This window comes from Chelonoidis abingdonii, chromosome 7, assembly GCF_003597395.2.
Source record: "Chelonoidis abingdonii isolate Lonesome George chromosome 7, CheloAbing_2.0, whole genome shotgun sequence".
NCBI classification, from domain to species: Eukaryota; Metazoa; Chordata; order Testudines; family Testudinidae; genus Chelonoidis; species Chelonoidis abingdonii.
This window is the reverse complement of record NC_133775.1, coordinates 31227431-31239605: the sequence shown is the minus strand read 5'-3', so window position 1 is coordinate 31239605 and position 12175 is coordinate 31227431. Positions and strand designations below refer to the sequence as shown.

The 12175-nt window shown below is 38.3% G+C and overlaps 1 protein-coding gene across 4 annotated transcripts in view; it reads right to left on the bottom strand.

The window, feature by feature from the left end:
* SH3GLB1 (SH3 domain containing GRB2 like, endophilin B1) overlaps positions 1–12175 on the bottom strand; it is a 35565-nt gene that overhangs the window by 9450 nt on the left and 13940 nt on the right. For 2 of the 4 annotated variants that reach the window (XM_032779267.2, XM_032779270.2), the window contains 5 exons: positions 12022–12150; positions 9176–9309; positions 8640–8732; positions 6865–6951; positions 4335–4358 (listed from right to left, as the gene is read on the bottom strand). In XM_032779267.2, coding sequence (XP_032635158.1) covers positions 4335–4358; positions 6865–6951; positions 8640–8732; positions 9176–9309; positions 12022–12150 — 467 coding nt within the window. The remainder of the gene's footprint in view (positions 1–4334; positions 4359–6864; positions 6952–8639; positions 8733–9175; positions 9310–12021; positions 12151–12175) is intronic. The other 2 variants (XM_032779268.2, XM_032779269.2) reach the window with 2 other exon arrangements.

The following is a 12175-nucleotide window of genomic DNA, read 5'->3' as shown; positions in this document are numbered from 1 at the left end:
AGGATTAGGGCCCAATTTTGTTTTCAAGTGCTACAATACTGAATAGATTATAGCTACTTAGTGTTTTCAGGCAGTTTCAAATAGCCATATATGAGCCTTTTTGCCAAAATTTTAACAGAATGGTTTAGTCACCAAGCTTTATGTCCGATTGATCTGCCTATGCAGATCTATGGGTGCCCCAAAATTAAGATCTCTAAGGAGCAAATGAAATTTAAATTTAATCCCAGTCTGAGGTTTTAACTTCTCTGCTACACTAGAAAATGGATTAGTGCCACCAACAGCAGAACTTCAAGACTTCATATAAAACACTAATATTTTTACAACTCTTTCAAATTCATGGATTACTCTAATGCTACTAGTTAGCCTACAGTTATTAGCAATTTTAGAACAAGTCTAAAGTAATCTAGTAACATTAGAGGTCTCATTTAAACACAAAAGCAAGTCATTCTGAATTCCACACTGTTCTGAGCAACCAATGCCACCCAAATTGCACATGTCTATATAATCAGAGTTGTAGTATCCAAAATTAATTGTTCTGAGGTGTCTGGTGGGAAGTATGCAGTCCTAGTATCTAGATTCTTTTCTCAGTGCTTTTAAATTTGACCATTTAGTGTTTGGTTTCTGTATGGGATAATTCAGTGGCAGAAGTCTGTCTTTGCCTGAGATGCAGCAGTTAACTACTCTTACAATAAGGGACATGAATTTACAAGATCTATTGAAGTGGCAATTTTTTTTCTTGCATGTCATTTTACCTGAAACTATATTTCTGCTTATCCTACTATGAATAGTTCCATGGGAACACCAGAAGTGACTCATTCGAAGGAATATGCACAGAAGAATTATGGAACTAAAATATTTTTGGGTTAAGTTTTTACAGCCACTTTTGAAATTGCTTAAAAGACAGTGAAGCAGCTGTGGAGAGCTAAGTATACAGTTGGTATTTAGTAATGAGATGACCTGTAATTTAGCAAACAAACTAATTCCTATCAACTTTCCAAACGTGTCCCAAATGGACAGCATGGGTCCATTAGAAATTGTTCTGTCAGAAGTCTTTCAGGACAAGCTAGCTCTTCCCTCTCCCCTCCAGAAAAGGAGTCTTACTTTTAGAGAAAATAGTAGAGACATTTACTATAAATTCCTATGCCTGAAGTGTTGCTGCATTATTGCTTCAGAAGTCAGGACTTCACCAGCACAATGAACTCATGGCTGGCCATTCGGAAAGAGCTGTGTAAGAACAGCAAGGAAAATAGGAGGGTTTGTGTGCGTTTTGTTTTGGTGTTTGTTGTTTTGCAGGGGAGAGTGGTAAGGTTGGGGGAAATTTTTTTTTTTTTTAAAAAAAGAAGAGTTGAATTTCCTGCTTTTGCACTCCACACAGCTTCCCAACGGATGGGAAACCTAGTTAACTGTTTCGTTTTACAAAAGTAAATTTTTTTGGTACTTCAACTTGCAGTAAATTTCACGGGATTGTTTTTAAACACATGCAGATATGAAGTTGTAACAAGGCTGAAACTTTACAGTGGATAATTTGCCCTCTGCGCTGTTTCGTTAATGATAAGAGAAAATAAAGCAGATTCCTTATCAATTTCATAGTGACAAAATAAGAAGTTATACAACTGTGTATTAAATAGGTGCACACTGAATTAGTTCAGCAGACAGAAGGGCCTTTGGAAGCATCACTGCTTTTTAAGTCAAGCTTACTTGCTATATGTAGAGCGTTACTTGAACTGGAGGTTGCGATGGCTTGCTCCAAGATCTCTAGTTTCTTCACGTTCCCATGCATTGCCTCATCTCCTTTTTCACGGTCACTGATTGAAGTGTAGCATTATGGCATACCGATTTATATCACCGGGGTAAAACTGGTACACACGCACAACAGACATTCTGAGCTCATGCAACTTTTCACCGTAACCCTTCCCAGAGATAAGGAAAAAGCCTTGAAAGACCTCTGTATACCCCTCAGGGTATATGTACTCCTGGTTGAGAACCACTGACCAAATTTATCAGAATTTCACTGCCACCTTTTGCAGTCACAGTCAGTGAAAACTCCCAGTTGAACAGGAAGTAGCAGATGACTCACTGTCTTGCCATGAAGGGCCCTTGACATGATACCTGCTCTCCACCTCAGTTCAGACTATGGATTTGTAAGCCTTCCGGGCTGAGAAGTTTATTGATAGATAACCAGTTGACCCAGGGAAGAACACAGCTGACAGAGCATCTCTGCCTCAGTTTCTTCCTCAATATTGCATGTCCTGAATAAAGCGGTCTCTGATTTTGTTGATTCCAACCTGAGAGTGGCGTTTGTTTCTTCCACAGTATAGTGCATTCAGTGCAGGCAACACTTCAAAAAAGAAAGTTAATTGGAAAGGGTGCAGAAGAGTGACAAGACTAATTCAAGGTCTGGAAATCATGCTTTACAGTAAGAGACTAAAGAAGTTCCGTTTATTTAAGTTCACTCAAGAGAAAGTTAAGGGGTGATGATCATCTACGCGTGCCTAGCTATATGGGAAAGATTTGATAGACTAAGCTAGCAGAAGCAGGCATAACGAGATCCAATGGTTAGAAACTGAAGCTAGACCAATTCAAACTAAAAAAAAATCTGTGCTTTATTTCAACAGTGAAGGCAATTACATCCGTAAGATTAGTTGTTCTACTGGTTAAGTGATTCTTCATCACCTAGAGTCTTAAAAGCAACACTGGAGATATATTTCTAGTGATAAGCCATTTCAAACAGAAGTTATGGTTTGATTCAGAGATTAGTTTATGAATCAGACTCCCCTCCTTCTCCAGGCTTTCAATAAAGGGGAAGCTAGATCAATTTAAAAGCATTTAGATCAGTTACTGGGCCTTCGGAAGGAGGCGTGAGCTTTAGGTTGGAGGATTTGACTGGGTGGTCTCTGGTTTTATTACATTTTCATTTTTTAAACTCTACAGCACTTGTGGCAACAGATAGGTACTTTATAAAAGTAATACATTCAGAGAGTGTCTAGCCTCTCTTTGTTAAGCGTTGAAATCAAATAAGACAATAGCTTGAAAAGCTGGCACTGGATTTTTCCTTAGATACACCTAACACAGCTTTCTAGACCACTTCTCTGCTAGTTGGGTGATGGAACGCCATTCAGGCTGCTGCCACCAACTGTACCATGAGTAGTCTCCAGACTTGCCCAGAGAGCCGCTTGTAGCAATCTGTATAACCTTGTTACAGAATGGTAGCTCAATAGTATAGAACAGCATGATTTGGCAATGAGCTCTGATGTTCTGCTCCCAGCTCTCAGATGCCTTAAGACTTTTCTTCTCAGCCCTACTCTACGCTGGGGGGGAGGGGGGGGGAAGGGGGAGAGAAAGAATCAATCTAAGTTACACAACTTCAGCTATGTCAATAATGTAGCTGAAGTCAATGTACTCAGATCAACTTACTATGGTGTCTTCACCATGGTGAATCAACTGCTGCCACTCCCCTGTTGACTCTGCCTGCACCTCTTGGGGCACTGGAGTACAGAAGTTGACGGGAGAGGGCATCTAGACTAGACACAATAAATCAATCCCCATTGGATCGGCATATCCCTAGTTTTGCCATATGGAAAGAAAAGGGAACCAGTTTGACAGTGTTTATGAAAGCATTGTATGTGCGCTAAAAATCCAATAGAAGGCACAAGAAGCCTCTAGTCAGTCAAGTGAAATCTCAAAATATCATCTTGCCAACCTATGGTTTTTGTCTTGCATTCCATTACATTTGCAGCCAATTAGTTGTTTTGCAGGCCCACCCAAGAGTGCAAAGGCTAGCACTGCTTCTCCTTTTTCCACCCTCCTTCAGATGAGCTTGCTACTTCCACAGTATCAGTTCCCCATTTGAGTACTAGGAGGCCAAGAGTTCAATGTCTGTCTCTTAACTGGCAGCTCAGAGCACTACCACACAATCCTTCTGGAAAAATAAAATAAAATCAATCTACAAATAAATTTGTTACCGTGATTTGTTTGCAGTAAGATACTGTCCTAAGAAACTAACTTTTGTAAGAGAAGCCCTACTGTCTTGTTACTTGCAGGCTTACAATCTTTTCATATTATATCTTGCCACAAGAATGTCACATGGTGGCAGTAGTTACCCAGAAACAGTATTTCTTTAAAATTCCAAGTTTATTCCTAAACGCTAACCTGATGATGTAGCTCACTTCACTATTAGTATCTGAAATTCTCTGTAAGGGGCTAAATAGATGATGCAATACAGCAGAATGACTGCCAGCAATGTATTAACTACAAGAACATGGAACACCCTTTATTACACTGTATCAAACAAGTAATTGTTTTATAATGCTGCAGTTTCTGAACTGTTTACTTACTTTTGTCACTTCCTCTGCCCAAACCTTGTCAGCATTAAGAGTTAAGACAGACATTTAGAACAGCACAGAGTGGTTTTAACACAGTAAAGCAATACTTGTGTGTTCTTAAATAATTCCTTCCCTCCTCCCACCCCCTCAAAAAAAAAGATGTAAAGAGTGGACAACTGTGACTCACTGCACCCCTATGAAGGCCTTTGCTATGAACTATGTTCAGTCAAGAAAATGTAATGCATTCTTTAAACACAATAAAGAATTCCAGCTTAAACTGCATACCTATAGCACAGGGGTCGGCAACCTTTCAGAAGTGGTGTGCTGAGCCTTCATTTATTCACTCTAAGTTAAGGTTTCACGTGCCAGTAATACATTTTAATGTTTTTAGAAGGTCTCTTTCTACAAGTCTATAATATATAACTAAACCATTGTTGTATGTAAAGTAAATAATGTTTTTAAAATGTTTAAGCAGCTTCATTTAAAATTAAATTAAAATGCAGAGCCCCCCGGACCAGTGGCCAGGACCCGGGCAGTGAGAGTGCCACTAAAAATCAGCTCGTGTGCTGCCTTCGACAAATGTGCCATAGGTTGCCTACCCCTGCTATAGCACTATACTACGTGCATTACGTGATAGTATGAAGCTATTATAAAAAAACTTAAGTGGATACTCTGCAGAGCAAAAGTGATAGAAATCCAAATTCTGTAAAATGGGATACCTGTCTGTGAAACATGAAGCTCTTATGATGTAAAATATGTAACTATTTGGAAAATGGATACAAACTAGACAGCCTAAAGTTAAAGTTATAAATAAATTAATGATTTTTAATTTAGTTATGGATACTTTAAGGTTCATTAAGGTTGAAAGATTAATCAACTGAAAGATATGCTCACCCTTCACAAGAGCCTACTAGAAAAAACTATGTTAAATACACAACAGTGAAATTGAGACAAGCGATTTCTTTTGCCATCTTAATTCCATTATTGGTTGCTGCCTTTACAAGGACTTGCAATAAACTGGATAATTTCAGGAAACTGGACAATTGATTAAAAATGATATTGTGGCATCACAATAATAAGTTTAATATTAAACTGATTACAGCTACAACATGAGTCTTCCTCACAATGCAGCTTTCCCTTAGTTTATTACATTGAAATTAGAAGTTTTTTGGAAAGCCATTCTGACACTGTCAAAGTTGTGGTTAAAATATGCAATTATGACCCAAGACTTCATTAGTTTTATAACTAGAGGTAAGATTCTTTGGTTTAACAATTCACTGTCCATCAATGATGGAACCTTTAACACTTCAGTGTTTATTCGTATTACAGGCCACACTGAAAATCAATGCCATATTGTACCAGATGCTGTACAAACTGAGGACAACACCAGAAGGAGGAACCATCATAAAATATTGTGCATGTTCTACAGAAGTAGTTTTGACTAGTGTGCTAACACTCTGGTCTAAAAACAGGATTTAAATATTTTCCAGACTGAGACAGAATCAGCAAATCTTTGCAACAAGCATCTTACAATTGTTATTTCTAAATTAGCCCAATAATTTCATTGTAATATTCATAGTTTCAATTGTTCGTACAATTATTTTGATATCAAAGACAAGAAAGAGTCCCTAAAATATTTAGATTCACAGTTTACTCCAACTGCGACAGATAGGAGACCATGATAGCATGGAAACTACAAAGATTAGGATGTTGAGAATATTTAATCCAATAATTCAAACATCTGGAGTCTAATCAAATGCTATGGGCACATAGGTTGCTCATAAAAACTGTTATATCAATGTGTGCGTTTGTGTTTTCCTGGCTCATTGGGTAGGTTTACTGTGAAATCTGGAATCATTAGGAGGTAATTAATGCAAATCCATAGAAATACGACATTTAGACAATTATATATACTGGTTTGGACTGGATTTAAGGACGTGAGCAAACATCACTCACCCCTCCATACAACTGCTTGAAAGGTCAACCTGCACTGACTGCAGATGAAACTCTGAACCAAAACATGTATAGACCCACTGGATGATGGGTAATCTCTGATAAATTTAACTTGTGTTTATGACACTATTTTATGACATGTCCTCTATAATGCTTTTGACTGGTTTGGGGTGCCCTCAAGGACACTGTAAAGCAGTGTGAGGTGCTATTCCCCTGAAATGGTCCTGTACAAAATATTACGGGGAAAGTCAACTAATGAATTTCAGTTGTTTTCCCAAAACTGCACTTAATTTTTCAACAGTAACAAAATTAAGTTGGTACATTAAGCTTTCTGACATCAATAAAGTTGTGGAACAAGGCTATAGTATTGCATGCAGTCTGACAGGGACAATTTAATAAATATAAATATAGAGCCATGAGTCATTTCTCTAGTACTTTTTTGTATTATTCAAGAAAGGACTCCAAGAAATTGGAATATTGATTCAGTTCTCCATTCCAAATATTTGATATGGCAATTAAGGCCACTAGAGCTGGATAGCAAGAGGAAACACTTTGGAAAAGAATGTATGAACACAGGAGGCCAACAAACCTTTAGCCATTTTACATGCAGCAAGTTGAGCATGTAAGAGACATTTACCATAATGTTATTTTCTTCAGGCTGAGATGTGTTTAGTTGCTTTAGTGCATAGATAGAAACAAAACCAGGTTACACTGTTATTACTGCGGGTGAACAATATGTTACAGAACACAGAATAGTTAAACACTGCAAGATTGAACTGAGCAAGTGATGAAGCATACCTAGAAATCCAAACAGTTGCTGGTTTAGTTCAAGTAGTTTTATTCAGCCATTTTAAATATTGCTCTGGGCTACTTCATTTAGCTATTGAACATAACGGTGCATGACTTATGAAGAGATTAAAGTTACATGATAATCCATCTGCATTTGTTTCATTTTCTTCTATAGAACAGAGAAAACATTTGAAACAAGACCTGAGGCTATCATAAAGATGAGCATTAAAACCCTCAATGAAAGTGTGCGCTACTGACTCAGACACTCACTACAGCTAGCAAGCCAGGCAAACCTCCTTTAGAAAAATCAAGAATGATCCATGGCAACCTGAACCAATCCCTCCACACTTCTTCATCCCTTCTTGATCTTCCGGCTTCTACTCTCAACATTCACTACTAACTACAAGGTAAGGCTTTATAGGCCCTTTTGTGCATACCCTCTGGAAGCTTGAAACCCAGTGTTCAAGAGGCAGAAAAGCATTAAAATGTTGTTAGTCTGACTTAACAACTAAAGAGGTTTAGAATTGAAGTATAGGCAAGCAAGATGGTAATGTAGATGTACTTTTAATTAAGTCAGAAATTAAGGTGTACTTTATAAAACACAGGCAGACATATCCCTACTAGCTTTAGACGTGATGGCATGAGCTTCAGTGCAGGCTAGCTGCCCCAGTTGAAGCGCATCTCCCAGTACTCTGATTGCTAGCTCACAAGTAATTTGTTCCTCTGAATAAAGTCAGCAGATTAATTCCCTCCCACAGCTAACAAAAATCTAATAACGCATGTAAACAAACAGCAGCATAACTTGAGGTAAAACTAAGATTAATAAGGCCGCTTAAATGTTTTGGAAATAGTTGTTCCTGGGATTTTTATGTTGGGTAAAATAGTTATCTGCTATACTGGACCTTGCAAGCTAATATCTAAGGTAACAGGACTTGGAGCTGTTGATATGTAAAAAGATGTGATAAATCCCCTGAAATTGTGTGACAAGCCATTCCAAAGGGAAAAAAAAAAAGACAAGAATATTGAAGCAAATGTAATTTAGTACAGGGCAAGGTTAAGCCTTCAGAAACTCCCAACTACCCCAACTGTTCTGCTTATGCTCCCACACTTCTAACAAAACAAAAAAAGAGCAATTCTTAATGTCTGACAAACCCCATCTTAAAAATTAACGTGAAAAAGTTCCCCCACATTTTGAAGTATTAGTGATTAGAAGTTGGGCACTAAGAAGTCACATGGTTGGCGTTCCTAAGACTAGTCATTATGACAAAGATTCAAGTAGGAGGGAAGAGAAGCAGCATAAAAATTTGCTATGCCTACATTTAAAAAAATAGTATTAATTTAAAGAAGTCAGCTATGTGCCATTTTCTCTTCAGTTCTACCTAGGCATCTCTTATTCAGTTTGACATAGAAATATTTGCTGAAGTAATAATATTAATGTCTGGGTTCTAGTATAAGTAATTATAATTTGCACAGGGCCAGAACTGTCTACATTTGAGACCCAAATGGGGAGAGTTAGTGTGAAATTCTTGTGTGTTTTTTTTGTTTTTTAAAAAAACAAAAGATTATTCTACTTACTGCAGCTCTAGCTTCTGCAGCTTTTGCCTTCTTCAGTCTGGTTTTTGCTGCATCCAAATCTAGTCTTTTATTTTGCAATAGTTTGCGTTCTTTCTGGAAGTTTAGGAAAAATCAGTTAGTTTAAGAGAATCATGAAATAAGTTGTGGGCTTGTACTACTACTGAAGATAATCTACAGTAATAAATGAGTGATATTTGTAACATACTGCATCCAGACTGCCTCCTAAAACTGAAACCACAGGTGTAATTAGATGCAGAATTAGATCCAGATAATTATTTAGTAAGTGTCCTATCTCAGATAGGAGTTAAAAGTGGTAGATTGGTTCAAGAAAATTTTCTTGAACCAGACTTTACTTTTTTCCCCTCCTCTCCTCTCCTAAGTAATGCCTGCTGTGTTTTCAGAGAAAAGTCAAGTCTCAACTGCTTTTTCCTTATTGGGAGTTTTAAAGAAAACTTCATGTGATTTATCTATCCCTTTACTTAAATGTTTATATTTAGAACTATTTACAAGTGTTTAAAATACATTTGTCAACTTACAGTAATTGTTTTATAATCTCCATCTATAAAATTTCTTAGAGGAGCGAGGAAGTTTATGGCAGATGTTTGAATTAGTTCTCTATCTGCTGTTCCAATTCGCTTTTGTGTTTCTCCACATTTAATTAGTGCATTTCCTGCAAAGCATAAGAGATGATTGTTAAACAGTGATCCCTGTAGGTGGTTATGCAAATTTCTACAAGCACAAGAATTTAGACCAACATTTTGAAGAATTAGCAAATGCCAAACAAATAGCTTTTAAAGAAAAAGTTAGAATCAAGGCTGTTTTAATGAGAGTCACTAACTGGAAGTTCTGAAGGAACAAACATTCAGTGTTAGATCTTAATCTATCTGAATAGTTACAGCATTGTGGTAGTGGTACTACCTATGGCAATTCCATTTCGCATTTGCTAATGAAAGTTCCAATTATCAGTATTAATTTAGAAGCAATTTCCCCCTTTTAACAGTTTGATTCAACCATCTGAGGTTTTTGCTAAATAGAAAAAAATGTTAACTGTTGAGAATACTTTTTGCATTTAATGTAAACTCTAAAAGGTCTATTTTTGAAGAAACAGGTAGGATTTGTACTTTAATACAAAATGTTAGTCAATTTGATTCTGAAGAACAGTGTTATGAAAACAACTTCAGATAGACACCATGATCGGATGCTTCCAATGGTCACACATTTTACCACTCTCTCTCTCTTCAGTGCAAGTACTGATCAATACCAATTTCCTACCAAAATTCATTCTTGCTCAACATATTAAGCATAATTCAAATGGTGTCATTGCAAGCTGATAGTGTAACTTATTTATTTTTGCATCCTAGACTGAATTAAAGCAGTTGCAATGGCTGCATACTTATAAGAAGTTACATACACATTGGTCTGAATGAGTTGAGTTTCATTTAGTTTGTTTTAAATAAAGACTAGCAAGCTTCAGGCCTGGTTAATACTTGAAAACATCAGTGGGCTGGCTGTCCAACTGTCTTATAGCTTCTCTGACTGTAAAGGTTGCCATTACTGAAGTTATACCCATACACTTTCTCTGAAAATCTATACTTGGATGCTTCCAACAAAGAGTAGGTTATCTTCTGCTTTAACAGAAAATCCCATTACTTCCAGATGCAAAGATCTTTGATTAAAAAAACCTTGTTTTGTGAGATGAATTTCCATGAGGAATTTAATTACTTGCTGAGCTGCCTTGAGTTCTGAAATGAAAACTATCAGGCTTTGTAATGTGTATTTTGGCAACAATATACCTATACATTAACAGTTGTTTAAAATTAACTGTTACTTATATTAAACTGATGGGTAAGTTTAAGCGAATACAGGAACTGGACTTCACATTAAGACTCCAGTCTCTAAGATTTTCCTGGAAAATGCCAGAGATGCCATTATACAGGAGTAGGTTTTTGAGGAAGTAAGAGTATCCATGAACAAGTCTACTCTAACTCTAATAATCACTTGTAGAAAGTACTGTATATACTCAATCATAAGCCAGTTCGTTTATAAGCTGCGCTGCCCCACCCCACCCCGACTGATAAGAAAAAATGGAAATTTTTATAACCTCTTCATAAGATGACCCTATCAGGGGTCAGCAAACTTTGGCTCCTGGGCCATCAGGATAAGCTGCTAGTGGGGTGAGATGGTTTGTTTACCTCAAGCGTCCGAAGGCACGGAGGTAGACCTAAGTAAACAAAGTGTCCCAGTGCGCCACCTGCTAACCCTGATGGGCCAGGACAGCAACTGGTGGGGAAATAGGTATTTGGGGGGGGGGGGGGGGGAGAGCTGGGAGTCAGGGGAGTAACGCCTGTGACCACCCGCCACATGACGCCACTCCTAGCGGGACCCCCACTCTCCCAATCCCATCCTTCCCACTTATCGGGGAGAGCTAAGGGGAGGATCTCTGACCTGGCTGGAGCTGCTCTAGCAGGTTGGGCTGGGCAGTTGTAGCGGCTGCGCGGCCGGGCCAGGCCGGGCACCACAGCTGCAGCCTGTCAGCCCCAGAGCTGCAGCTGTTTCAGAGACTAGGGGAGAGCAACTGGCCAGAGGCGGAGAGATTCTGGCCTCACCTCTTCCCTTGTCTCTGCTGGCTGTGCTGCCCTCCTTGCACCTCTGTTGGGGGGAGGGGCTGTGTCCCACTCTCCCTCGCATACCTGTTCATAAGCAATGTCCTTCTCTGGGTTTTCCCTTTTTTACTAAAAAAATGTTGCTTATGAACTAGATATATATACTGTAGTTTAAAAAAATTAAAAGAGTCAGGACTATGAAACTGCACAGAGATTTTAAAACAAGACTTTAGTTGTTTCAACAGCAATTGCTACTCTGCAGCACAGTACACAAGTCATTCATTTTTTCCCCCCAAATAAACCACTATTCAAAAGAAAGGAACCGCATCTTTCCCTTGTACTAGACATTCATAGGGAAACAAAATGTGGGTATCTGTTCAGGTAGTAAAGTTATGCATCCACTAGGGAGGCAGAATTAGGGTTCCAACAGCAGCTATCCTCATCTTCATTTTGGATTAAGGCTTCAGAGAGTTAATATTCTCAAGAGATGTACATTGAATACAAAATTTGTGCAGTATCAGAGGGGTAGCCGTGTTAGTCTGGATCTGTAAAGCAGCAGAGAATCCTGTGGCACCTTATAGACTAACAGACGTTTTGGGCATGAGCTTTCGTGGGTGAATACCCACTTCGTCAGATGCATCTGACGAAGTGGGTATTCACCCACGAAAGCTCATGCTCCAAAACGTCTGTTAGTCTATAAGGTGCCACAGGATTCTCTGCTGCTTAAATTTGTACAGTCATTTTTTGAAATTTGAGTCATCTCCTTGGCTCAAACTTACCGTATGCTGTTCCTGGGCCAAACTCATTCCCTGCATCAATCATATACTGGCCGAGTAGTTCTGGGTTATTCATACGACTTGGTGCTTTGCGGTCCAGCTTCTCATAGACAAATTCTTCTATTCTAGCATCTAAAAAACATGTTACTTGCTAATC